We start from the raw sequence: 23,589 nt of genomic DNA on the forward strand, positions 1-23,589 counted from the left end.
TGGAGTGTTGCATTCACAGTCTGAAAAACTGTGGGAATTTATGAAAACTTGCTAAACAGGTTGCCCACTGCATCTCTGGTATAACCACAGGCTGGGCCACTTGGGGGTTGGTTCTAGGCTGCATGTGGCCCCCAGGCCGCTAATTGAATAGGCCTGTCATAGACCTTTTGCCACCATTTTTTTCCCCGACACATTAGCAACCAACTGAAAACAGCTCTGTGACCCACTTTTGGTCCTGGCCCACCAGTTGAGCACCACTGTCCTATAGGGCCGTCAGATGATCAGGATTTTTAATTGTGATTGAGCTCTAATTCTTAAAGTTAAACTATTTTGCATTTAAACATGTTTTTACTTTTACTTTTTTACACCCTGTTTGTATGCAAAGCTGCTTTTATTTTGAAAGAGCATCTTAAACTTTGAGTTGCTCGAAGACTATAACATAACGTAAAGATGGAAAAAGGAACTTGTTATGGATTAAAAAGAAATAAGGGAAGTGTAAAAAGTTGAATGATCTTTTAGTTTGTTAAAGAGCTCCAAAATTAATGTCTATTTCATGGTTATTTTGATATTGGATGGAGGGCTGAGTGTAAAGGCAGTGCTTTAACCCCATTGTAATACAGTGGGTTGATGCTCCAGCTAGCTATCTGCGACTCTCAGACTGTTTGTTTTTTGCCAGTCTAGTTGCATTTTGGATTTATTTAAGATTTAGGAGGAACATGTTGCAAACACAGGTATTATATGGAGCACCACAAGCATAAGTTGGGTTGAAACAGCTTTACATAGCGAATAGTGCACTCCTGGGTATTTATTTATTTATCTCACTTCATATCATTATTGCAATAGTAAACCACACTATGGTACACTGCATATGTGGCTCATATGGTGCAGGCCCAGTCTGCACTAAAATAGTTTTGTGCTTTAGGAAAGCATTTCAGGACAGGATTAAACATTTGTCTTATAATATTTGGAACATATTGTTTATGAACACACTTGAAAATGCATCAAAGTTTTTAAGCCAGTGAGAATTGTTTGTGTTTTGCAGCCACTGGTGCCACTGCTGTGTACCCCATCGACCTGGTGAAGACACGCATGCAGAACCAGCGCTCCACAGGCTCCTTCGTAGGAGAGCTGATGTACAAGAACAGCTTCGACTGTGCGAAGAAAGTGCTGCGTTACGAGGGCTTCTTCGGCTTCTACAGAGGTAATCCTTTACACATTTCAGTGCACGCAGCAGGAGGACTCTGTGTGGAAGTCGGCGCGCAGGCCTACATATGGGTGTCGTTCAAAACAAACCATCTGATGGGAAAGTATTAGGATTTGTCAGCGGGCTAATATCAGCAGCATGGCTTGCTAATTGATACCAGAAACCTTTGCCCTCCCTGTTCAGCGGTGAATAAAGCAGCACCCAGGGGTCGCATTTTCATTATCTCAACTCCTGGGAGAGCTCTGTGAGGAAAATGACCAGAGGAGTCGTGTAGTAGCAGCAGTGTCTGATCTGGCTCTGCGCTGAGGGTGATAATGGTGCTGAAGGCTTGTGATATACAACACTTCTCCCCTCGGGCTGTTCTCATGAAGGAAGTAAAGACTGCCATCTACTGCTGCAGCTCTCTGCTGCTCTGATCTGCCTCCTCTCCCTGCTCATGATAAGAGGCTGATTGACTCTGAGACAGACACGCTCGGCTGTTTTCTGGCCGCATACCAGCAGCAGTCGCTCAGCAGCTCCTTCAGAAGTTTATCTGGCTCGATGAAGGACGGCCGGTGAAACAGTATGGCAGTTATCGCCACCGTAGCACCCACCCCTCCTCCCCTGATCTTGTCCGTGACCACACAGCTTTCTCTGTTCCCCACCAAACAGTAGATCAGGGCCTCAACAATGCTGATCCCATACAGCACCAGCAGTGTCATATTTAAGACGTTTTTTTTTTTCCAATATCAATGGGACCTTTGTGTGTTTTGGTGCATCAGATGTATCAGCCACATCTGTAAATATTTATGGGTTTGTTTTACGCTCACGAGAACCCTGCAGCTTACTTTGTCCCGGCTGTCAGTGCATGTATTCACTGGGCAGAGATAAAAATGTGCATTCATTTGAAGCCAGACTTTGTCTCTCTCACTCTGTCAGGTATTCTAATGGTATCTATGAATAATATTTTGCAGGTCTCCTCCCGCAGCTCATCGGCGTCGCCCCGGAGAAAGCTATCAAACTCACGGCAAGTCATTCCACAGTGTGGCTAAGAGTGTTCAAAAAGTTGCTCCGAATGATTCACTGTGGATGAAAAACATGCACAGAGCGTAGGAGAAACGCACTCCTAGCAATCAAGAAGTGACAGCAAACCACAAGTTAACATTAATGCCCCGCTATCAGGATTGGGATTGTGTCTCATCTGCCTTTTCTTTCCCTTTTTTTTCAGGTGAATGATTTTGTCAGAGACAAGTTCACTTCACAAGATGATACCATCCCTCTGGCTGCAGAGATTCTCGCTGGTGGCTGTGTAAGCTTCACTTTAGAGATTTTTTAAATTTTGGCCTTAAGATGAACTCAAAACCAAGCAAAGGAATACCTTAAGATTGGGAAAAACACAATCTAAGTTATTAATCTGGGTAAATATTGACATTTGGTCCTCACTTTTACTTAGATTGTCTCATTTAAATTTATTATGATGGTAATACATGCTTTTAAGAGAGATAAATGAAGGTTTTGCAGCCGTGTCTTTATAAGGTAAGATATAATAAAGTGCTGCAAAACTGCAGTATCAATCAATCAACCAAACTTTATTTATACGGCATTTTTCATACAAGATAATGGAGCACAAAGTGCTTTACAAACAGACGGATAAATAAAAGGAGATAAAGTGCAATATGACCCTAACCCACTCCACCTAACCCTCTAACCCACCCACCTCGCAATCTGTACTCAGTACTGGCAAAGTCCATCATCATATTTATCACTCTTAAATGTTTCGGATCATTAAACCAATTTTAATATCTCACAAAGACAACCCAAGCAAATACAAAATGCTTTGTTAACTGTGATTAACCACAGTTTTTGGAAAGCTGAGTTCAGTTTCACTGGCCACACCCAGGCCTGATTACCGCCAGATTTGTTTAATCAAGAAATGTTATTAATCTTCCAAAAGCGATGACGTAAACAATGTCCATAATAGCAAAAGACAACATAAACTTCCTTTTAAAGTTGAAACACAACTCGCGCTCTTGTGGTCAAAAACCCTTAGCCCCTCCGGGATCACACACACCTGACCTGGGCAAAAAAATCCGTAGTATTTATAACTAAGCTGCAGCCACTGACCATATAAAAAACTGCACCTTTGTCTCTTACCTCACAGGTCACACCAGTGTTAATTTTGTCGACTAAACCTATGACTAAAAATGTTTGTCGACAGCCTTTTTTTCCATGACAAACCTAGACTACGACTAACAAAAATAGATCTGTGATGACTAAAAATGACTAAAAGTAACTATCAGTATTAGCTAATCCCATTCATACACTTCCTTCCATTTACACACCAGGACACAACAGTGGGAGCAAATTGGGATTAAGTGTCTTGCCCAAGGAAACATCCACATGTGACTGCAGGAGTCTTGTCAAAATATAAGAATTTTTAGAATTGGAAATTTAAAGTTTTTTATTTTCATAAAATGAGAGAGGTCTGACCACAAGTCATACATCTCTGACTGCCGCTCTCACAGACCGTTCATCTGAGACACCGTAAATCTCAGAGAGGAAGTGCCGGTTCAGTGTTTCCAGTTTTAGATTTTTTTTTTTTTTTTTAATTCAACTTTTTTATAAGCAAAACCTGGCAGTTACATTCATAGAATGAATTGAATAGAATTGCATTACAGAACATTACAGAACATTACAGAACATTACAGACTAAAGCACATTTCATAAATAAAACAGAGAAAAAGTTCAGAGGTCTAATCCGGGATTAGATTATGTTTAGACCATAGACTGTAAAAAGAACTGGACAAAGCCTGTGTGATGATTACAATAAACGGCCTCCATAATGAAATCGTTGTCTCAACTGAACTTTGGATCAACCTAACAGCAGACAAGAGCCCGCCCACTGAGCTGGACTTCCTGTCAGCTAAGCTATCATTAAAGTTAGCCTTCTGGTTGACAGATAGGTAGCTTCTGCCTGTCAAGCTATCTGTCAGTCAACTGAGATCCGCCAATCAGTGCGCAGTGAGGATTTTCCTAAATTGAAGGGACTGTGGTAGAAAAAAATGCACCCCCCCTCAGTTTGTACTCATGAAGACATAAGCTAATGAGACATGTTTCGTTTTTTGAACCAGGCTGTAACCCAGTTCATTTCTTGTATAAAAAACTGCTTTTTTCTGTGTATGTGATTTCCAGTGTTTCTGCAGCCAGCCTCAAGTGGACACTTGTGGTATTGCAATTTTTTTGCACTTCCGCATTGGCTTCATTTTTCAGGACCGGAGGTTGCCACTTAGTGGAGGTAGTTAGACAAATGGTGGCTTGCTTTAGCTTCATTAGCTTTATCTTAAGCTAGCATAGCTATGCTAGCTACATGATTAACATTACTACATAAGCCAAAGTAGCTGTTAGCTTTAGCAATGTGAGCAAATACAGCTAAAGCTAGCGTAGCTATGTAGCTTTCACAGCTGCTTTGTGAGTTTAGCTTAAGCTACGTAGCTCTATTATCTACATAGCTTACTCAACTAACAGAGCTACGTTTTCATGGAGGATGAGATTTTTCCTGTAAGCAGACTATTAAAGGGATATTTCAACATTTTGGCAAATTTGCCCATTGCCATAATCCCTATAGTCTTACTAATAGGTTCGTTGTCTTTAGTTGTCGGTCACAGCTATTTTTAGATCGGTGCTGCTGAGTTAGGAGCTGCTCAGCTAACGCTAAGGTGTCTTACGGCTTTCCCTCATCAAACTCATCAAATACACAATCCGACAATTCCAAAATGCTCTCGTGGACAAGTTGTGTCCTGCACATTCACCGCACCATGAAATAATCCTGGAACATTATGAGACGGAGACGTTTTAAAGGTGAATGCAAAGCTGGAACTACACTCCAGACATGGCTGCTGCTCTGTGTCACTCCGCCCAGTGGTTTACTCAAGAAATAGTTCAGAGTATTTGCTTCATGTGTCGTAATGTTACATAATTATACGTTATTATTTCATAGCGTGGTGAAAAGTTTTGACTACAAACAGAGCAGCTATGTAGAGCAAACTAATTCATCTGTTCTGTCTGAGCCAGGTTTGCTTTAAAGAAGCATTTCAAGCTTTGGTTTTATTAAAGCATCTGTGAGAGACACAGCGTGTTGGCGCCCCCTGTGGACAAAGCAGTATTTTTATGGCTTTAGTGATGGTAATGTACATGTGTAGGAAGTGTTTCATAACAAAACATCTTCCTCTTCTTTACTTTCTATGCCTATGCAGATGCCCAAATACAGGCTGATTCAGCAGTGTGCCTTCAAACCCCTCATGTGACACCAACCCCACTGCAAGGGAGAAAAGCATTAAAAACACCTCTGTAAATCAATCCGTCGTGTTGCTGATGGTCTCATTTGCTTTCTGGGTCACAAAGAGACATCAGTATTAATCTTAATCTGTTTTATAACCTGCTCAGAAATCTCACGGTAGCTTTAATTGTCATTTCAGTTCTTTGCTCTGACAAATGTAACTCATTAATAAAGTTTTGGGGTGACATTTGAAAGAAGCCATCCTGTTTGAGTTCCCTGAAGACAGAAGTTAACCCCTCAGTTTTATAATTTTGACATTTCTTTTAATTCCTGTTTCAAAAAAAGTATCTTTTAAGAGCAGAGGTAAAGTTCAGATGTAATTCCTTCACTGGCGTCTCTGTCAGCCTCGCAGCAGAGCCTGCAGGTTGCTCACAGTGGAGCAGGGTCTGCGGGGTCAGGACCCCTGTCAGGGTGTAATTGTAGGAAGAGGCCCTGGAGGGTCCTGGATGAAGCTGGGTGTAGATCAGTATGATTGAGTTTGACAACGCTGTACACACCCGAGGCACGGTCGCTGAGCAGGTCTGCACCCGACATGGCGAGGATGTTTCAAAAGCATGTGTTCGACACCTAAATTATACATCTATATTTGACCTGGTTGTATCCATGTGTGTATTTCTATGATCAGGGTAAAATCCTCATTTATTGGAGTAAATTTAGAGTCTAGTTAAAGCAGCGGCTTGTTACATGATGGCGTCCATCTGAGCAGTGAGGAAGATAAAAGAGAGGGAGTGCATCAATCTTCAGAGCAGCGGATATTCCCCATCCACTTTGAAAATGACTAAATGTGCCGGAGCTTTTTTTAGCCCGCTGCTCGGATGTTTACAGATAAGACCCCTGCCCTGAGTGTCACCAGCAGCCATCCAGGGGCCTGATTCGATTTGGGGCGGGTGATAAATGTGCCTGAGTCAGAGGGTGCAGCGCCTTCAGGGCACTGCCTGTCCGTACCCCGAGCCATCCTGGTGATTCAGCGCTCTCCCCTGGGAACAGGGGGTGAATTGGGGAAGTGTGCGGGGCGAGGCCAGGCTGGGCCGCTCACCCTGCCACGGGAGACGCCTCGGGGGGAGGCAAGGGGGCAGAGGGCCTGTACCAGGGTCAGGGATTCCTGACCATGAGCCGGGGCTTCGACTCACCCAACGCCTGCTCTGCTCTGACCCCGGCTGCTCTTCTATCAATGCCTCCTCTATCAAGGCCGTCCTCTTACTACACAGTCACACCACTTGGAAAAAGTATCTTTTGTGCTTCAGTTTACGGAGTTTATTTGAGAATTCCTACTTCAGAGAAATGCTTACACATCATTACATCTTCACCGCCAGCTCACCCTTCACCCAGTCTTAGAAAACATGCCTTTAAAAAAAAAAAAAAACACTCATCAGCAGCTTCTCTCCTTGTTTGTTTCCTGCAGGCTGGAGGTTCCCAGGTGATTTTCACCAATCCTCTGGAGATTGTTAAGATCCGTCTGCAGGTGGCTGGAGAGATCACCACAGGGCCCCGGGTCAGTGCCCTGAGTGTTGTGAGAGACCTGGGCTTCTTTGGCCTCTACAAGGTAGGTCAGCACCTCTGCAGCTCCATGACGTCTGCAGCAGCAACCTCTGCTCACTGCTGCTCAGACAAGGACATCCAAAGTTCTTTTATGACCAAACACACGATAGGAAAGACATGCTGTTCATATCAGTGTGTAGCTACAAGAAAGTAAGGATGGGACTTTTCATTGTAGGTAAATGTTGCGGTTATAAATCATTTAATCTTCAACAGGGGTGTCAAACTTAAGGCCCGGGGGCCAAATCCGGCCCGTGGTACAGTTAGACTCAGCCTACCAGATTTCTCCTGGATTTCCTCCAGTATAAAAATATAAACTCTGATGGTTTAAAAATATCCTTTTAAGTCATAAAAAAGGAAAAGGCCAGTAGAAATAATTTGATGAAAACTTAGGAATGTGGAAAAAAATGTTTTCATTACAAATGTTCAATTTTGCGTATCACAATAACGACTTAAAGTGATGGTTTTGTCTTTTTATATCAAATTTTGACCTTTTTAATTTATAATTTTGACTTTAAATTTTATAACTTGACCTTTGAGATGCACAATTTTCAATTTTGAGTCATATTTTGACCATTTAAAGTCATAATTATAAATTTTTCGACTCCTAACTTTGACCCATAATTCCATATTCTGACCTTTTAGACTCAAAATTTACAATATTTATCCCATGTAGTGACAATCTTCAATTTGAATTTCATCTTATACTTTGACTTTTAAAACCCATGATTTTGAGTTGTATCTTATTTTTTACTTTTTAGTCTCATGATATTGACTTTTATCTCAGGTTTTTTACCTTTTAAACTCAGGATTTTGATTTTAAGTCATGCTTTGACTTCTAACTTTGACTTCTAATCCATATTCAGACCTTTTAGGCTCAAAATTAATTTTTTTATTTTACATTTTATCACTTTAAACTCATGAGTTTGGATTGATATTTTATGTTTTAACCTTTTAAAATGATCAATTTTAATTTGATCTCATATTTTGAACTTTTAGACTCATGATTTTGAGTTTTACCCTTTTTTTACCCTAAACACTCATGATTTCAACTTTTATCTCATATTTTTGCCTTTTTAAGACTTTATTTTGACATTAAATGCCCTGTTTTGGATGGAAGTTTTTCATCTCAAAATCATCAGTGCTATTTTTCCCGATAATTCATTTCTGGTGTAAATGGGATTGAGAGTTTAAGGTTGAATGTTCACCTTTTTAGGCCCTCAGGTCAGAGTGAAATTCAGAATCTGGCCGCTGCTGTGATTGAGTTTGACATCCCTAATCTACAACAAAAACCCTGCTATGTCCATCAAGCCCAAGGAAAAATTCAACACTGTTGTCATCTTAGAAATGGTTAAAAAAGGTTAAAAATGCATCTATTCTGCACTTATAAACTGGAAATATTTCATTCTTTTTGTGACATTTATAGAAAGCAGAGGCAGCTAATAACTGTGTGCCATGTGTGTGAATTTAATTGCTGACAAATAAAATGAAGTGTCAACTTATTTATCAAAACATGCGTAACAAAAAACAGAAATTCAATCCCCTCTTCCGATGTGCTTTTATTTAATCAATGCTGCCTTTGTTTATTCCATGACTTTGTTCCCAAAGCTAAAGCTAAATGTGTATTTTATTGATCCATGCCTCACACTCCTGCAAAGTTTAATAAAACATTGGCTAGTTGTTTTCATAAACCTGCAGCTAAGCATTGAAATATCAGGAGAAAACCAGGTCCTATACACTTTTAGATGTCCTGTTTCCTGCATGAACACACAGACGTAATCCAAACCAGGACTGGCTATTTAATCAGGATATGGTTCTTTTTCTCTGTTTGCAGTTTTCTAACCGTGTTAAACATGTGAGGAGTCATGGCCAACATATGACAGCGAACTAGTGAGGCATTACGCTCTGCTACTGCTGCTTTCCAGGTCCTTGTGGCTTCACTTACAGTGTTCATACTCCATATTTTAATGAGGAGCAGACAGTCAGTGGCTCGTTAAAAAAGGAAAACCTCTGAATTCTCTTGGCAGCCCTGTCGTGTGTGGTCGAGCCGTCTCTTTAGGCTGTCTTGAGTTGTAAAGCCCGTTTCAGACTAGGCGTATGAGAGGCGTGTTTGGCTGCAACCAGCTTGATTTTCAGTTTGTTTGTTAACAGATCAGAGTTTTCAGACTTCCTGTTTGAACGCTACGTCTGAACTGTCTGATATGCATGTCTCACGTGTGGAGAATCTAGAGAATTGAGGTCTCACCTTTTTTTTTTCCCCATGGGACATGGGCTGTTGTCAATTAAACAGACAGAAAAATGATAAACAGAGAGCCATGTTTACCAAATACATCCACACTGGTAGAATATGTTTACAATCAGTGTTAATTCTGGTAGCTAATTTTAATTTAGTCTTAGTCTTTAGATGAAATGTCTTTTAGTTTTAGTCCCATTTTAGTCATTTCTACCCTTTTTAGTTTTAGTCGACGAAAATGCAAAAACAAAGATCTTAGGGGGGGCGCAAGGCTTTGTATGCTCTGAGGCTGCCAAATTAGATTTGTAAATACTGACTAAAACCATGATAAAGCAGTTATTAAGTAGTTTATACAAAGGTCTTTGATAAGAAAAGCATGCCTAAGCCTTTTTAGGGATTTATCAGGAAAACAATTAAAATCTATGTTGATTTTTGGTGGCAGTGTGTCTCTTTTTCTCATCTCTTGGGTCCTGGGGGGGGGGGGTCACTTTTCTAAGGTATATGTAGGGGGGACTCCAAGGAAAAGTGGTTGCTGTATTCCACCATTTGAGTTAGCATTTCAAAATAAAATGCGAAGCATCATTTAAAATGTCACTTTACTTGGAAGCATGAATTAAAACCGTTTGGCACGCAAGTACGGCTGTTTTTTTTTTCCTGAATAGTATCTCTCCTGGCATTTTGCAGCCAAAAAGTGTTTGCAAAGTGGCAATTTTTTTATTTTTGGCTTTGACAACCCTGATTAAAGGCCACGAGCTGTAATGTCTCTTTGATAAAGCCCTTAACCTTCACCTTTTGTGAAGCTTTCCGTTTCCACATCGGTACAATAAGTCACAGAGAAGATAAACATAGTATGAGTACATTTCTGCTTTGTGCTTTTCAAAGTAAAAGCCCGGGTAAGCATTTCTTTGGTGAAACTCCTTTTGTTTATACAGAATGCTTTTATTTTGAAAAGTTCCCAGCATGGCTCACTGGATGGGAGGTTTATTGTGATAAAACTTATGGAGAATGACAGGGCTTTGACAGCCGGGAGACAAGGCCAAAACGGAGGACCTGGTATGAACGCCGTGACAGTGCATGACATGCAGCAAAACACGCTCCCAGTCTGAAATGGCCAGTTGGCTTTATCATTAAGACTCAAGGCTATCTGAAGGTTTAAAAACACAGCTCCTGGGTAAATTTATCCCAAAATAAACCTTTGCTCATGTTCTTTCTTTTTTCTTTTTTTTTTTTTTTAGGGCGCCAAAGCTTGCTTCCTCCGTGACATCCCTTTCTCCGCCATCTATTTTCCTGTTTATGCCCACACTAAGGCCAAAATGGCTGATGAAGATGGACAGCTGGGCGCCCTGCAGCTGCTCACTGCTGGAGCTATCGCAGGTAAGAAACACCTGAGAAGTTCAGGGGCTTGTTGAGTTTTAAATGAGGGATGTGTCATTCATGCTACAAAAATATAACAGCACTAGAGTTTCCTCCCTGTCTGTGTTTTCTGCATCCGTCCAATCTTTAAGAAAAAAAAAATCTTGCCATGTATGTATATAAAAGGCTTTTGTTTGCTCTCACTACAGCTACACCCATTTAAAGGACTGCATAATGCTGCTGCAGGGATGTCAGGATGTGACATTGTTCGTGTACAGCTGAAATTGATTCCTTGTGTGTTGCGAATGCTTCCTAAGGTGTTCCTGCAGCTTCCCTGGTGACCCCTGCTGATGTCATCAAGACCAGGCTCCAGGTGGCGGCCCGGGCGGGCCAGACGACGTACAACGGAGTCATTGACTGCTTCAGAAAGATCCTGAAGGAGGAAGGTTTCAGGGCATTTTGGAAGGGCGCAGGAGGTAAATCCATGCATACTTTACTTAAACCTTTTTCTTGACTGAGACTGAAGGCCTGCAGGATTGGATTTAAAGCTAACAATGTAATTATTCTGTTAGCTCGTGTCTTCAGATCTTCGCCACAGTTTGGCGTGACCCTGGTGACTTATGAGCTGTTGCAGAGATGGTTCTACATCGACTTCGGAGGACAGTAAGTACTGAAACTGTTGCTTTTGGTTGAAGAAATGTGTCTGTAGCTTCTAATCCGTCTCTTTCCTCAGCCGTCCCATGGGCTCCGAGCCGACCCCCAAACCAGCCCTCCAGGACCTTCCTTCTGTGACTGCAGACCACGTGGGCGGCTACCGTCTGGCTGCTGCAACCTTCGCCGGTGTGGAGAGAAAGTTCGGTCTGCACCTGCCAAAGTTCAAACCTTCCAGCGTGGTTACAATCCAACCAGCGGAGTCCAAAGCGGAGCCGCAGCCTTCATAAAGCGTCTCATTCATGTGCCTGAGAGGGCTGCATGCTACTACAGTCATGTTTTCCTCCAAACCACTTATGATACAATGCCTTTGAGCCATTGTCTTACTCTGAATGCTGCATGAGTTTTGGCTTTCTTGTGTTTTCTTTGCTCCACTTTATTGTACACATTGTACTTCTCTACAGAGGGACATTCTGGCCTTAAGGAAGGGTTGATTCTGCTTTATCTGGTGTGTGCCGGCTTTTCTGGTGTGCATGTGTCGGTTATATTTCGAAGACACGAGGATGTACAAATGTTTTCAAACTTTTTGAAATCATGACGGGGGACTTGGGCAAATAATTTAAATGTATTTATTGTATTTTATTGAAATAAATCAATCAAACTGTTTCTTCTGTGTGAAAAGTACATTCTCAGTAGACGCCAGACTTTAGGAAACTTACGATCATCTCTGTTCAGAACCTGTGACAGAAATCACTGAGCAGTTACAGCATACATGATCATCTTAGGTATTCATTATATTCCTACTACCTAACCAGCTGCACTAAACCAGCGAGTGCATTACAGCAGTGGTTCTCAACCTCAGGGTCAGGACCCCCTTCGGGGTTGCGAGACACTGAGAGGGGATCTCCAGATGCCCTAAAAAAACTTTTACATTACACTGTTGCCACTTTACACAAATTTGTCACATTTTTTTACCCCTTTTCATCATTTTTCCCACCGATTTTAACACAGTTTTGCCTTTAAACACTTATTTTAGTCAGTTTAAACTCTTTCCACCACTTTTTTTCTGTCTGTTTTTGCCACTTCTAAACCAATTCTTGCCGCTTGAGCTTAATGTTGCCTCTGTTAAGCCCATTACTGCCACTCTTAAACCTTTTTACCACCAATTTTACCATTTTAACCACATTTCATCTTTGATATGTCCAATTTTGGTAATTAAACCAATTTTCTGACAATGCCAATTTTTCCTTTCCTGGTTAACCTTTTTTGCCAGTTAATATCAATTTTTCATCTCATTTCACCAAATTCCACCCATTTTTGCTAATTTAAAGCCATTTGAGACACATTTAACTCCCCTATACCACTATTAATGCCCATTTTTGCCATTTAACACCTATTTTTGTCAGTTTTAAACCCTTTCCACCACTTTTTTTCTGCCCGTTTTTGCCACTTAAGCTTTATGTTGCTTCTGTTGACCCATTAATGCCACTATTAACCCCTTTTTACTCCCATTTTTTTCCCATTTTAAGCACATTTTACCATTTGATATGCCCAATTTTGGTAGTTTAACCAGTTTCTGCCTATTTTTCCCTTCTTAGTTAACCATTTTTTGCCAGTTTAAATCAATTTTCCATCCCATTTCACCAAATTTCCACCCATTTTTGCCAATTATTTCAGCCATATTTTAACTCCTTTTTACCACTATTAATGCCTATTTTTACCATTTTAACCCATTTCTGCTACTTTTGAAATTCAACTTCACCACCTTTTCCAATTATTTTAATGCCATGATTAACCCATTTTAGCTATTTTTAAACCATTTTCATTATCTTTTGACAAAAGGGATTTAAATTTTTAAGAAGGCTTTTTACTACACACATGATTATTATTCAGGTTAAATATAAATTATGGTTATTACAGCTTAACTGTACAATGGACCGTGGTTTTGTTAACTTCATGTTTGGCTGGGCCCCAGAAAGCTCTCTCATTTATCCCCTTAATGCACGGCCTTGTCTGCACATGACTATTGTGAATTGTGCATGGCTGTGTTCAACCACCTTCCGGTACAGTGGGGGTCCCCGGTCTCTGGCACCATTATTTTGGGAGTCCCGGGCTGAAAAGGTTGAGAACCACTGCATTATAGGACTATACAGAAGTAGAGAGACATCTGGATTTTCATGTTACAGTATTTTACAAACTGAGGAATATTCTAGTTAAAAGATGACAACATGGACTAGAGTGACATTAAGCTTACATTCCTAGGTGTAAAGATGTGATTGCTTTACTCAAACTTTGGTAGAAACAGAGCTCAGCTAGACGTGTTTACAAAGATTACATGGAGTGAAGCACCAAAACTGACATTCAAAATAAGGCCAGTGTTAAATGCCCAAAATGAAGACAAGGTGGATTTTACAGTCGAGATAAAATGAAAGTTTAAGGCATCTGGTTGGAGAAAGGACGACCAGCTTGTGCAGCAAATATGGCTTCCTGTTAGTGTCTGAGGCTCTGAAGCTTCTGTAAATCCAAGAAAAAAAAGACATCCGTACTTCTGTGGGATTATCTGTTTCCTCTGTCGTGACGTCACCACGTTTCCCTCTAAATGAGGCTGATTAGAATAAGTGCACCACTGGTCCCTTAAACATCTTCTACATGCTGAGCCGATCAGGCAGCCAGACGCTGAGCTGCTAGCTCCTCTGCATCGTCTCTGTTCTCGTTGATCTCTGCCAGGGTGCGAACAAAGCGGGTCCACTCGTCGTTTTTTGGAACCGCAGTTTGCTGTGGGACAACAGAGGCATGATTCAAATATCAAAAGCAGGAATGCTTAGAAGAATGCTTACTGAAATACCTATGAAAAATGGTCCACTTAGTATGCATGTCATCAAAGAAGAAATAACTATGCCAAACACGAAGAACATCTAGTTTACTATCTAGTTACTATTTAGGATGTGCAATGAATCCCTACAGTACAGATTAAAGCAGGTAAGAAGCTGAGTCATAGCCACTCACCTCTCCAACATCGTACACAAGAACTCGACCATCAGAGTCGCCCACAGCGATCTCTCTGCCTGAATGAGCCCACCTGACCCTGTTGAGGGCCGGGTTACCGTCCACTGTCACGCTGGCAGAAGGAACCTAAAAACAAAGCAAAAGCTTAATCAAAAGAGGGCAAATACTCTCAAATATTCTTAAAGTCCTGTAAGAAACCCCTCCCAAAGGCAGACTGATATGATGAAATATGTGTGAGCAGGTCCCACCTCAGTGTCGTTGTTGAGGTTCCACAGGTCGAGGTGACCGACTCCGTCCACACAGGCGAACAGAGCGGGGTGAGTGGGCGACCACATGACATCATACACATAATCTGAGTTATCCTCGAATGAGTAGAGTGGCTTGTTGTTCTGCACAATAGAGAGTTCAAGGTGAATTGTAAGTTTCAAAATCAAAACAGGCTTTAACTGAATTAAGTTTTTGTTTTTATATTTACATTGGTAAGTTTTTTTTTTTTTATAAAAATAAACAAGAAATGAAATCTTTTCAAGCTCCAAGTTCTGCTACAACTGCAATATTTTAACCCATCTACAGGACATCTCTGGTCACTGGTTTAAATTTTCTTTGCAGCTACTGTATGGTAACCTTGCAAAGCAGATGGATTCGCCCGTTTCCGTGTTTTTCACTGGCAAAGCCATTTTGTAAAGCTCCCATTTGTTTGGGACCGGTTAGAAAGTGACAGGACCAATCAGCAACGAGGGGCAGTACTTCTGGGCATGGTACAGTCATGACGTATGCAAGCACTGAGAAGACATTAGCGTGGATGCTGCTAAAGCGCAAGTTTTAATCAGAACTTGACAACATTTCTTCTTTAAAAGAAGAACAAAGAACAGCATTGAGTTTTTGTTTTTAAAAACGACAAAAGTAGTGTACTGACATGTCTAAAGTCACCATGTTTCACAGCTCTCTATGGAGTTTACTCTCGGTAGCAGCGCACCTCGGTTTGGGACTTTGATGTCATATGTTTTGTTGCTCTGATTAAAGATGTGACTGACAGAGTATTCATCCAATCACACTCCAAGTTTTTTTTCAAAGGCTCTGCCCTTTCCCAAACACTGTCTATTGGAGGTTTACCAGATGGATGTGTGAAACAAATCCATCTGGCATACCAGGTTAACTGGATGGTTGTTTGAAATAAAATGTTGTAATACAGCACAGACTTTTAAAATTAAAATAAAGACTTATAAATTTATTGAAGACCCATTAAAAGCAAAATTAACTCAAATTTTGCAGCGTTTGTGCTTCTTGGATTTCATATGCTACACTGTGAATTAGCAGAAGCTAAGCGACATACATATGACAGGTAAGTTAAGGATCTTACTAAAGGGTCCAAACCAGATATTGATTATGCACTGACAGATTTGAACCACTGAACTCCCATACTAAAGTCAGCGGTGTTACCCACTGAGCTATCCAGCCTCTTAGGACTCATCTGCTTTTAATTAAATTGAAGTTTAAATTTGTTGTTGAATATCCAGCAAGTTGCCTCAAAATTGGTTGTTCTCCTGCCATCCAGTCTTTAGATTTTCCAACTTTTCTTGAACTTTTTTTCGCCCAGTTTCCTTTCTTTTACTTTAATATCTTGCCATTAATGCGGTTTATTGTCAAATGAACAAGCACATCCACAAAAGAGAATGAAATAAGTCACTAGATCTCTGTCTAGTATTTCCATAAAGATCAAACACTCCATTCATATCATCTGGTTTATATGCTGAATGCTCATCTAAACCTTAAATGTCAAACAAATATCAAACAACAGCAAGACTGACGTACAGGAGGAAGATCATAAAAAGCTTCTAAAATGCAGGAAATAATTTTAAACATAATCTATCCGAGCAGGTACAGTGGATCATGCCATAGTTATAATTTTGTGTATTCGATTTATTCACTGACTCACTGTAATCCTTAAAAGGTTATCATCTCCTCATTCTACTCTTACTCCTCCTCCTCTGATTTTAGATCAACAGAAGAGTCAATTTAACTGTCATATCTTTTTGATTGGCTTTTACTTAGAACTAAAATAATGATTTAACTCTAACCCTGTTTTACCTTTTGTGCCTGTTTTACTAAATTGTTAAATTTGCAAGATATCAGTTCTGCTCGGTTTAACACAAACTAGGCTGGTCACTTTTACTCATATTCAATCCTCCTTTTAACAGAGGCATTTGGCTTGAAAATCAACAGAAGAAGTTGTTGAAAATGAGCAAACATCTTATACTTAATGACAGAAAACATGAACTGTGATGAAAAAAAATCAACCAATCCTGATGCTTTCTAACACTTGTTCAATCTAGATGTCTCTCTCATACCTTGGTACTCCACAGCTTCACAGTCCAGTCGAAAGAGGAAGTCACAAACAGATGGGAGAAGTCCAGAGGACCTGCAGCTGTGTGACAGGAGATCCCTGTGATGGGCCCCTGGTGGCCCTCAAACATCTCACTGATGCCTGCTTTGCTGTAGAGAACATGGATTATGTGATAAGAGAGAGAAAATAATAACAGGAGGTAGTATAATTATTAAGGATGAAAATTGATAAGAGATCTCATGAAGCGCTAAAAGAAGTAACAGGCACCTCAGCTTGACTGATTCACACTCATCACTTACTTAAATACCACATGATAACAAGCCGGGTGGCAAAAGTGTCTGCACCCTCTAAACCACATGTTGCAAAGCTGTTAACCAACTGAGGCTCTGATAATTAACACAGAGAGGTAAATACTCAGCATGAGTGATGCTTATGCATTATTAACTGTGATGAGAGTATCATACCATCGTCAATGAGGCGGAAAATTATTCCCTCAATTACAGGGGTGATTCTGCAAGCTAAGCCTAGCAGCTATCGTCTCAGTGCCGTCTGCAGGCACACTGGCAGCTCCATATTACCAAGAGGGGGGACCATCCCCTCTGAGAGGAGCCCCTAGACTCTTAAATGAGAACATTGTGGGATGAAGTGCAGTTTTTTAATTCTCCTTGGGACGACCGACTATAAACAAACTCTCTCACCCGGGGAAACAAACTAAAGCGGGAGAAAAAAAAAAAAGGATGGGGAAAAAATGATTTGTTTCCCCTGCATGTGTGCCCTGTTTATGTTGAACGACCTTTACAAACACAACTGACAAGCGGAAAAGAAAAACAGGATGACTGGGCAGGAGCGAAACCTCAAACAGCGGGAGATCAAGTGTTGGATTTGCGTTGCGCTGGGAAGTGAGTAGGCTATATTTGTTTGACACTCGGTGCTAGGTGGGCCCTGACAGGCCGCCTCAGTTTCCTGGCCGTGTTCGAAGAGGGACGCTGGGACCGTGGCTGCTTGTGAACGTTACCTTCCATGACGACATGACATGTAGACAGAGCCGTCCTCGCTGCCCACGACGAAATTGTTGACGTCTCCGAGGGGGAAAGACATGGAGGTGACAGCTACGGCTTTGGACTGCTTGAACACCAGCTCCATACTGTCCTGTTAAAGGAGGGGGGGCAGTGGAACAACATCCTTTAACAAGCTCCCTGCTCAGGCTTAATGTTAACACACACTCGCTGCCAAGCACAACCTATAAAAATCACTTGACAGTTTATTAATGCATAATCTAAATTCAACCAGCACTTTATAAAAAATGGAGGTTTGACATTGAGGCCTTGGCAGCTTGGATGAAATGACACAGCTAGCAAAGTTAATTTCCTGGAAAGTGAAAAATGAGTTGAAGAAAAAATAAGCCGGGAGGGGGGCTGGAATGCTAAAAAGAAGGAGCCCGGCTGAAATGTTTGACATTTAATGCGAGAAGGGGGGACAGGAAGTGTGCGGAATGTGACAGTGAAGAGACAGAAAGTACACAACATGTAGAAAATGCGCTCAGCTGTTTAAGACGTGTTGCATTAACACAGCTATTAAAGTTTATGGTTCAATCTTAAATCCTTGACTGTTTATGTGTTTGGCCTCAGAGGACCCTCACAGACCCAGTAAAGCGGGCTTACCTGTGGCTGGGACAGCATGTCCAGGCTCCATGAGCACATCTTTCCGTCAGTGGAGATGCTGATCAGGTTGTTGGCATTCTGGGTGCCGACCACGTTCACACAGTACACTGGATGCTGCCAAGAGAATTGGGGGGGATTAAGCTATGCTTTAAGAGGCAACTGGCAGAACTGATGAATTAGTTAATCCTTGCTTTAAATCCTTTATGGCAGAAAGAGGCAAAATTTAGAGGAAACAGTGACAGTAAAGCTACTAAAAATCATATAATGTCTCTAAAAGGACTCCTCTAACTCTGGCTTAGCTCTTTATGCAGCAGCAGTCAAGTTTATTTGAGTTAGCTGCTTAGTGTCCTAACCCTGGCCTGTCCCTGGTCACACCTTACAAGTTCCTTAATGCAGTGGTTCGCAACCTTTTCAGCCCGCGACCCCACTGTACCTGAAAGTGGTTGAACAGCCATGCACAATCTAGCCAAACTGGGGATCCATGGAGGTCAGCAAAAACATGGTTGATTGTAAAGTTAAGCTGTGATAACCATATTTTATATTTACCCTGAATAATAACTGATTTTATCTTATAAATAATTGGTTTCAATTTTTTTTGTGCCGTAGTAAATAGCCTTCTTAAAAATGTAAATTCTTTTTCCTAAAAACAGAATTAAAATGGGTTAAAGGTCACATATTTTACCCCTTAAAGACAAGTTTATATCAGTCTCAGAGGTCCCCAAAACATGCCTGTGAAGTTTGTTGCTGAAAAAACACTCCAATATTGGATTTTTGCATGTCTAAAAACTCTGTTTCCTCCCTGCTCAGAACGAGTTGTTTCTGTGTCTGTGGCTTTAAATGTTAATAAGCTGTCTGACTCCGCCCCTCTCAGGAAATGGATATGGCTTAATGGATGTGGCTCTATTAGCAGAGGAGTGCAGGACTTTCTTCCAAGAGGGGAGGGTGAACTGAACCTGGGGGCGGGCCTAACTCCCCACATGACTTCATGAGGGGAAAATCTGAGAACGGCTCCTTTCTGCACACATTTTCTGAAAGGTGGTGGTGGTGGTTGGGGGGGGGGGGTTCCTGATGCCTGGGGGGACACATATTTTTGTTAGAAACCCCTGAAAAAGTGAATTTTTGTATGATATTTTACCTTTAAAAATGACAAAAATTGGTGGAAAAGGTGGTGAAATGGAATGAAAAGCTGGTTTAAACCGGCAAAAATGGATTAGCAGGGATTGGCAGAAATGGATTAGACTGACAAAACTGGCATAACAGATAGTGTTACGTGGTTAAAATGGGCAAAAATGGCTGTAAAAAGTGGATAATAGTAGCAATAATGGGTTAACAGAGGCAACAACAGGCGGAAAGTGGCAAGAATATGTCAAGAATCGGCAAAAACAGGCAGAAAAAGTAGTGGAAGGGTAATCAACTGGACAACAATGGGTTTTAAGTGATAAAAATGTGTTAAAATTAGCAACATTTGAGGGAAAAGATGTTTAAAGCAGGTTAAAATTATGCAGAATTGGTGTAAAAAGGCAAATGTGTGATCTAAAAAATAAACCCCTTCTACATGTCTCCTCAAAGTTGAGAACCACTGCCTTAATGAACCCTATGGACATGCATATCAATTGCACTTTCCTTTCTCTTCATGATTAAGACTGGCATTTAAATCCATGTTTCCTGATGTCAAACAAAACCTAGACCACTGGGACTCTAAATGATTTTTATAGTGACTGTATTGTATTAACTCTGGAAATATTCTTTCATAAGTTATTTCCTGGACTTAGTGTAGCCTCCAACCAGCAAGTTGCTCTTTAAGATAAACCACGAGGTTATTGTTTTGGTCCTTGAGTTTACCGTATGTGCTGCTGCTGACAGGGGAGTCCTCTGTACCGGGGTCCTCTTGTTGCTCCGGTTGTCCCACAGAACAATCTGCCCGGAGTAGGTGCCCCCAACCACCACGTTAGGGTGGAACTTTGCAAATGCAGCCGACATAACAGCAGACTGATAAGAAAAAAAAAATAAAAAATACAGAAAAAGAGACAAGGTTAAGCTTTTTGCATCAGCAACAGTACAGATCTAAGACTCTTTCCCATCTTACTGATACTGTAAGGCATGGAATAGACATAACAACATCAGTTTCAGTGAGAGAAGCAAAACAGATCACTGATGTAGCGGCCCATACATTTTTGAGCTTGAACAACCTTTGTTTTAGGATACTAATCAGACTTTGCATTGATATGGGTGGACAAAAAAGTAGGCTTCCTTCTTAAATAACTTGAGTGAATATTACTAGTGATGGGAAAATATTATTTAAAAAACACTACGAATAGGATATGTTAAAGTGAATAGATACACTGCGATGCAATGGGATGTGAAGCAGTTTTACCATACAATGCATTGTGAAGTTTGCTGATTTCCTGGAAAAATACAGCAAAGTTTCATAAACATTTCAAATATTTAAATATTGCAAATAACAAGGACATTAAAAATGAGCTTGGATCTTTTATTTTCTTGCTTCATCTCATATTTAAAGACACATGTTTCCTCTTTTCCTGAAACACAACCAAACCTTTTTCATCACTCATGCTTCAGTGTTTTAAGAGGAAAAATAGAAACGTACGAGGCTTGTTAACAGGATTATTTTATTATTCTTGGGCCACATCTTGATTCATGTATTTCATTAGCAGGCTCTGGTTTTTGGGTGGCCTACATGCACTCATCACTTAACCTATCACAACTGTACCAGAATATTTTTTCCACACTGACTTTTCTTGACAAAGTGTGACGCATGGTTTAAGAAAATCTTATTACAGGCTGGCTGGGAGGCTCGGGGAAAACTGCGTTAACACTTCTGTTAAGTTTTACTCATCTGAGCAGGAACGCCTGCTTCTACATCCGCTCTGAAGGCTGGAACATGTGGTTCTACTCAGCCTGTCTTGGTTGAAGGAGCCTCGAGGCCAGGCATTATAATAAGGCTGGGTAGAGTGGAGGAGCTATGCTGCTCTCCCCGCAAGCTCGTGTGAACACAGGACCCTTGTTTGGATGCGCATGATAACCAGCCCTGCCCCGCACACTTAATACTGCCGCTGCACTTGGATTCTGCACCACAGGTCTTCATGAGCATGTGTTTGTGGATGGATGTGGTGGAGTTGGATGCCAGCGCAGTGAACTCACAGTGCAGGTGAGGGGAGAACAGAGGATGTAGGCAAGCAGAGAGACTTTTAATACCTGACAGTGGAAGACATACTCCGGCGTAGCCTTCTTGTACTTCATGTTCCACACCAAGGCCACGCCATCCGGCTCGTGAGGAGCGTCCTCGTTGTTGTTGTACGAGGCGACTAGGAGTTCAGGATACTGGTGACAGAAAAAGAATTATGCTGAATGAATGCAGAGGGAAGGGAGGCAGACGTGCCCCCCAGGCTTGGCTCCATGTGGACAAGCCTTCCCTGCCATGTGTGGCGCTTGAAAGAATGACGAGCCTTTTCCTTAAGATTTATGGCCTGTATAATCAGCCCCACCTCTTTTAAAAACTTTGGTAGCTTGCATTTAATTTTCTTTCAAATTTTAACCAAAGGCTACAGAGAATAGAAATATAAAGAAGCATATTGGTAAAGTGAAAATTAATCCATCCAGAAACACAATCCAGATGTAAACAAACCGTTAACCTCTGCAGCTACTGAAATTCAATCCTAGATTTACAGGCTATGTGCTCATTATTACAAATCAGAGAGGTATGGCTATCGCTCAGAGGTAGTTAACACTGTTAACAAAGAGCTGGTGTTCAATCACTGTCACAAGTCATAGCAGAATCATGCCTTCAATGACCTTAGGCACCAGAGGAAACAAATCATTACGGCTTCTGACTAAGTGACAATTTGTGTGGGACATAGCTTTTCCTGAGGGACTTTTGGCTAAATGCTGTCAAACTCAAGCTATGTAATCATAAAGCATTATGGCTAACCTGTTTCAACAACCAATTAGCAACAATTAGTACACAACTTTAAAAAACCCTCAAAATTAGGATTGACATTTGGATAATTGCAGACAAATTTTAATGCTGCTTTAAAAAATGTGCAATTACAAAAAGGCATTTAAAGATTTAAACCTGTGGAGACCAGTCCAGACAGGTGACGACACGGTGCTTGGACCAGCGCTCATCCATGAACTGTCTGTTGAGCGAGAGCTTGGCCCCGGCCTGGATTTCACTGGGGAAAACAAAGCAACCGCGAATCAATAAAAACACTTCTTCAAAAGCCAATTACAGGCACCAAAAAGACAAGTTGTCCAATTATTACCCGTCCTTCTCCTCCAGGTCACGGCCGCTGTAGTCAAAAAAGAGGTCTACATGCTCTGAGAGAGCCCGCTCAATGATGCGAGTGCTGTGGTCAAAGAAGTTCACAAACTCCTCAGAGTGGAGGATCTGGAGTTTTTCCTCCTCTGTCAGCTCGTGAGGAGGTGCTGCACAGAAACAAGACAAAGGTTGTCAAAGTTATTGATACTTTTCGATGCTGCATGTTGTGAAACAATCAAGAGATCTGTAATATATACCAAGGCTTTAAAAACTAGGAGCTGATTTTTCAGGGCCAATTCCGATATCAACCATTACTTGGAAACAATATGCATTTACAGTGAACTATTTAAAGTGAGGAAGTTTCAGTAATTTCATTGTTAGATTTCCAACATTTGATAGGATATTGACCTGTCATTCAAAAACACCAGATTCATTACTAAAGACATGAACATCCGTTTGGAGGTCAGGAAGTGAGGGACACCCATAAGAAATGAAAGGAACGGAGGAAAGTTAGTACTTAAAAGCTCTAAATGGAGCTCTACACTGCAATTATCATAAGGAAATTTCTACTTACATTGAGTACGATCTCTACACTTTATAAAACAGTGTTTTTTTTTCAGTGATTTACCTGGCTTGGAGTCGATTAATATCACAATTTACTTAGTCCTGCAGACCTGCTAGCGTCATCTATCCAGATGAACAGAGACAAGAAGCCAGCATATAAAGAAATCCTCATTTTGTCACAAACATGCTCTTAATAGTAGGGTTGCTCCGATTCCAACACCAGTATCAGAAATATGCCCGATACTGCTTAAAATGCAGGTATTGGTATCAGGGAGTAACCGAGTTTATGTGCCGATCTAATACCATTTGGTTCAGTTTAAATTTTGCTTCATTTAGCCATGCTAAATGTAAGCACTATAAATCAGGAATCAATTCTTCTTCGTTGCTTGAAAACACTGCACGCACAGGCTACCGCTTTAGAGCAGCAAAGAAGAACCAAAGGA

The 23,589-nt window shown here is 41.0% G+C and overlaps 2 protein-coding genes across 3 annotated transcripts in view; one reads left to right on the forward strand and one right to left on the reverse strand.

Annotated features, from left to right (window-relative positions):
• The window catches only part of LOC121523053 (calcium-binding mitochondrial carrier protein Aralar1-like), a 39,355-nt gene extending 27,397 nt beyond the window's left edge, over positions 1 to 11,958 (forward strand). The window contains exons 11-18 of the mRNA XM_041807795.1: positions 1,043 to 1,201; positions 2,158 to 2,210; positions 2,412 to 2,492; positions 6,922 to 7,062; positions 10,524 to 10,662; positions 10,959 to 11,117; positions 11,214 to 11,304; positions 11,375 to 11,958. Of these exons, the coding sequence (XP_041663729.1) occupies positions 1,043 to 1,201; positions 2,158 to 2,210; positions 2,412 to 2,492; positions 6,922 to 7,062; positions 10,524 to 10,662; positions 10,959 to 11,117; positions 11,214 to 11,304; positions 11,375 to 11,582 (1,031 nt within the window). The 3' untranslated portion in view covers positions 11,583 to 11,958. The remainder of the gene's footprint in view (positions 1 to 1,042; positions 1,202 to 2,157; positions 2,211 to 2,411; positions 2,493 to 6,921; positions 7,063 to 10,523; positions 10,663 to 10,958; positions 11,118 to 11,213; positions 11,305 to 11,374) is intronic.
• Positions 11,959 to 13,628: 1,670 nt separating this feature from the next.
• LOC121522755 (dynein, cytoplasmic 1, intermediate chain 2a-like) overlaps positions 13,629 to 23,589 on the reverse strand; it is a 29,512-nt gene continuing 19,551 nt past the window's right edge. For both annotated transcript variants that reach the window (XM_041807396.1, XM_041807395.1), the window contains 10 exons: positions 22,587 to 22,749; positions 22,397 to 22,496; positions 21,520 to 21,645; positions 20,146 to 20,292; positions 18,304 to 18,417; positions 17,658 to 17,791; positions 16,647 to 16,791; positions 14,547 to 14,687; positions 14,299 to 14,424; positions 13,629 to 14,067 (listed from right to left, as the gene is read on the reverse strand). In XM_041807396.1, the coding sequence (XP_041663330.1) occupies positions 13,954 to 14,067; positions 14,299 to 14,424; positions 14,547 to 14,687; positions 16,647 to 16,791; positions 17,658 to 17,791; positions 18,304 to 18,417; positions 20,146 to 20,292; positions 21,520 to 21,645; positions 22,397 to 22,496; positions 22,587 to 22,749 (1,310 nt within the window). In that variant the 3' untranslated portion in view covers positions 13,629 to 13,953. The remainder of the gene's footprint in view (positions 14,068 to 14,298; positions 14,425 to 14,546; positions 14,688 to 16,646; positions 16,792 to 17,657; positions 17,792 to 18,303; positions 18,418 to 20,145; positions 20,293 to 21,519; positions 21,646 to 22,396; positions 22,497 to 22,586; positions 22,750 to 23,589) is intronic.

Source organism: Cheilinus undulatus, linkage group 15, assembly GCF_018320785.1.
Source record: "Cheilinus undulatus linkage group 15, ASM1832078v1, whole genome shotgun sequence".
Taxonomy (NCBI): domain Eukaryota; kingdom Metazoa; phylum Chordata; class Actinopteri; order Labriformes; family Labridae; genus Cheilinus; species Cheilinus undulatus.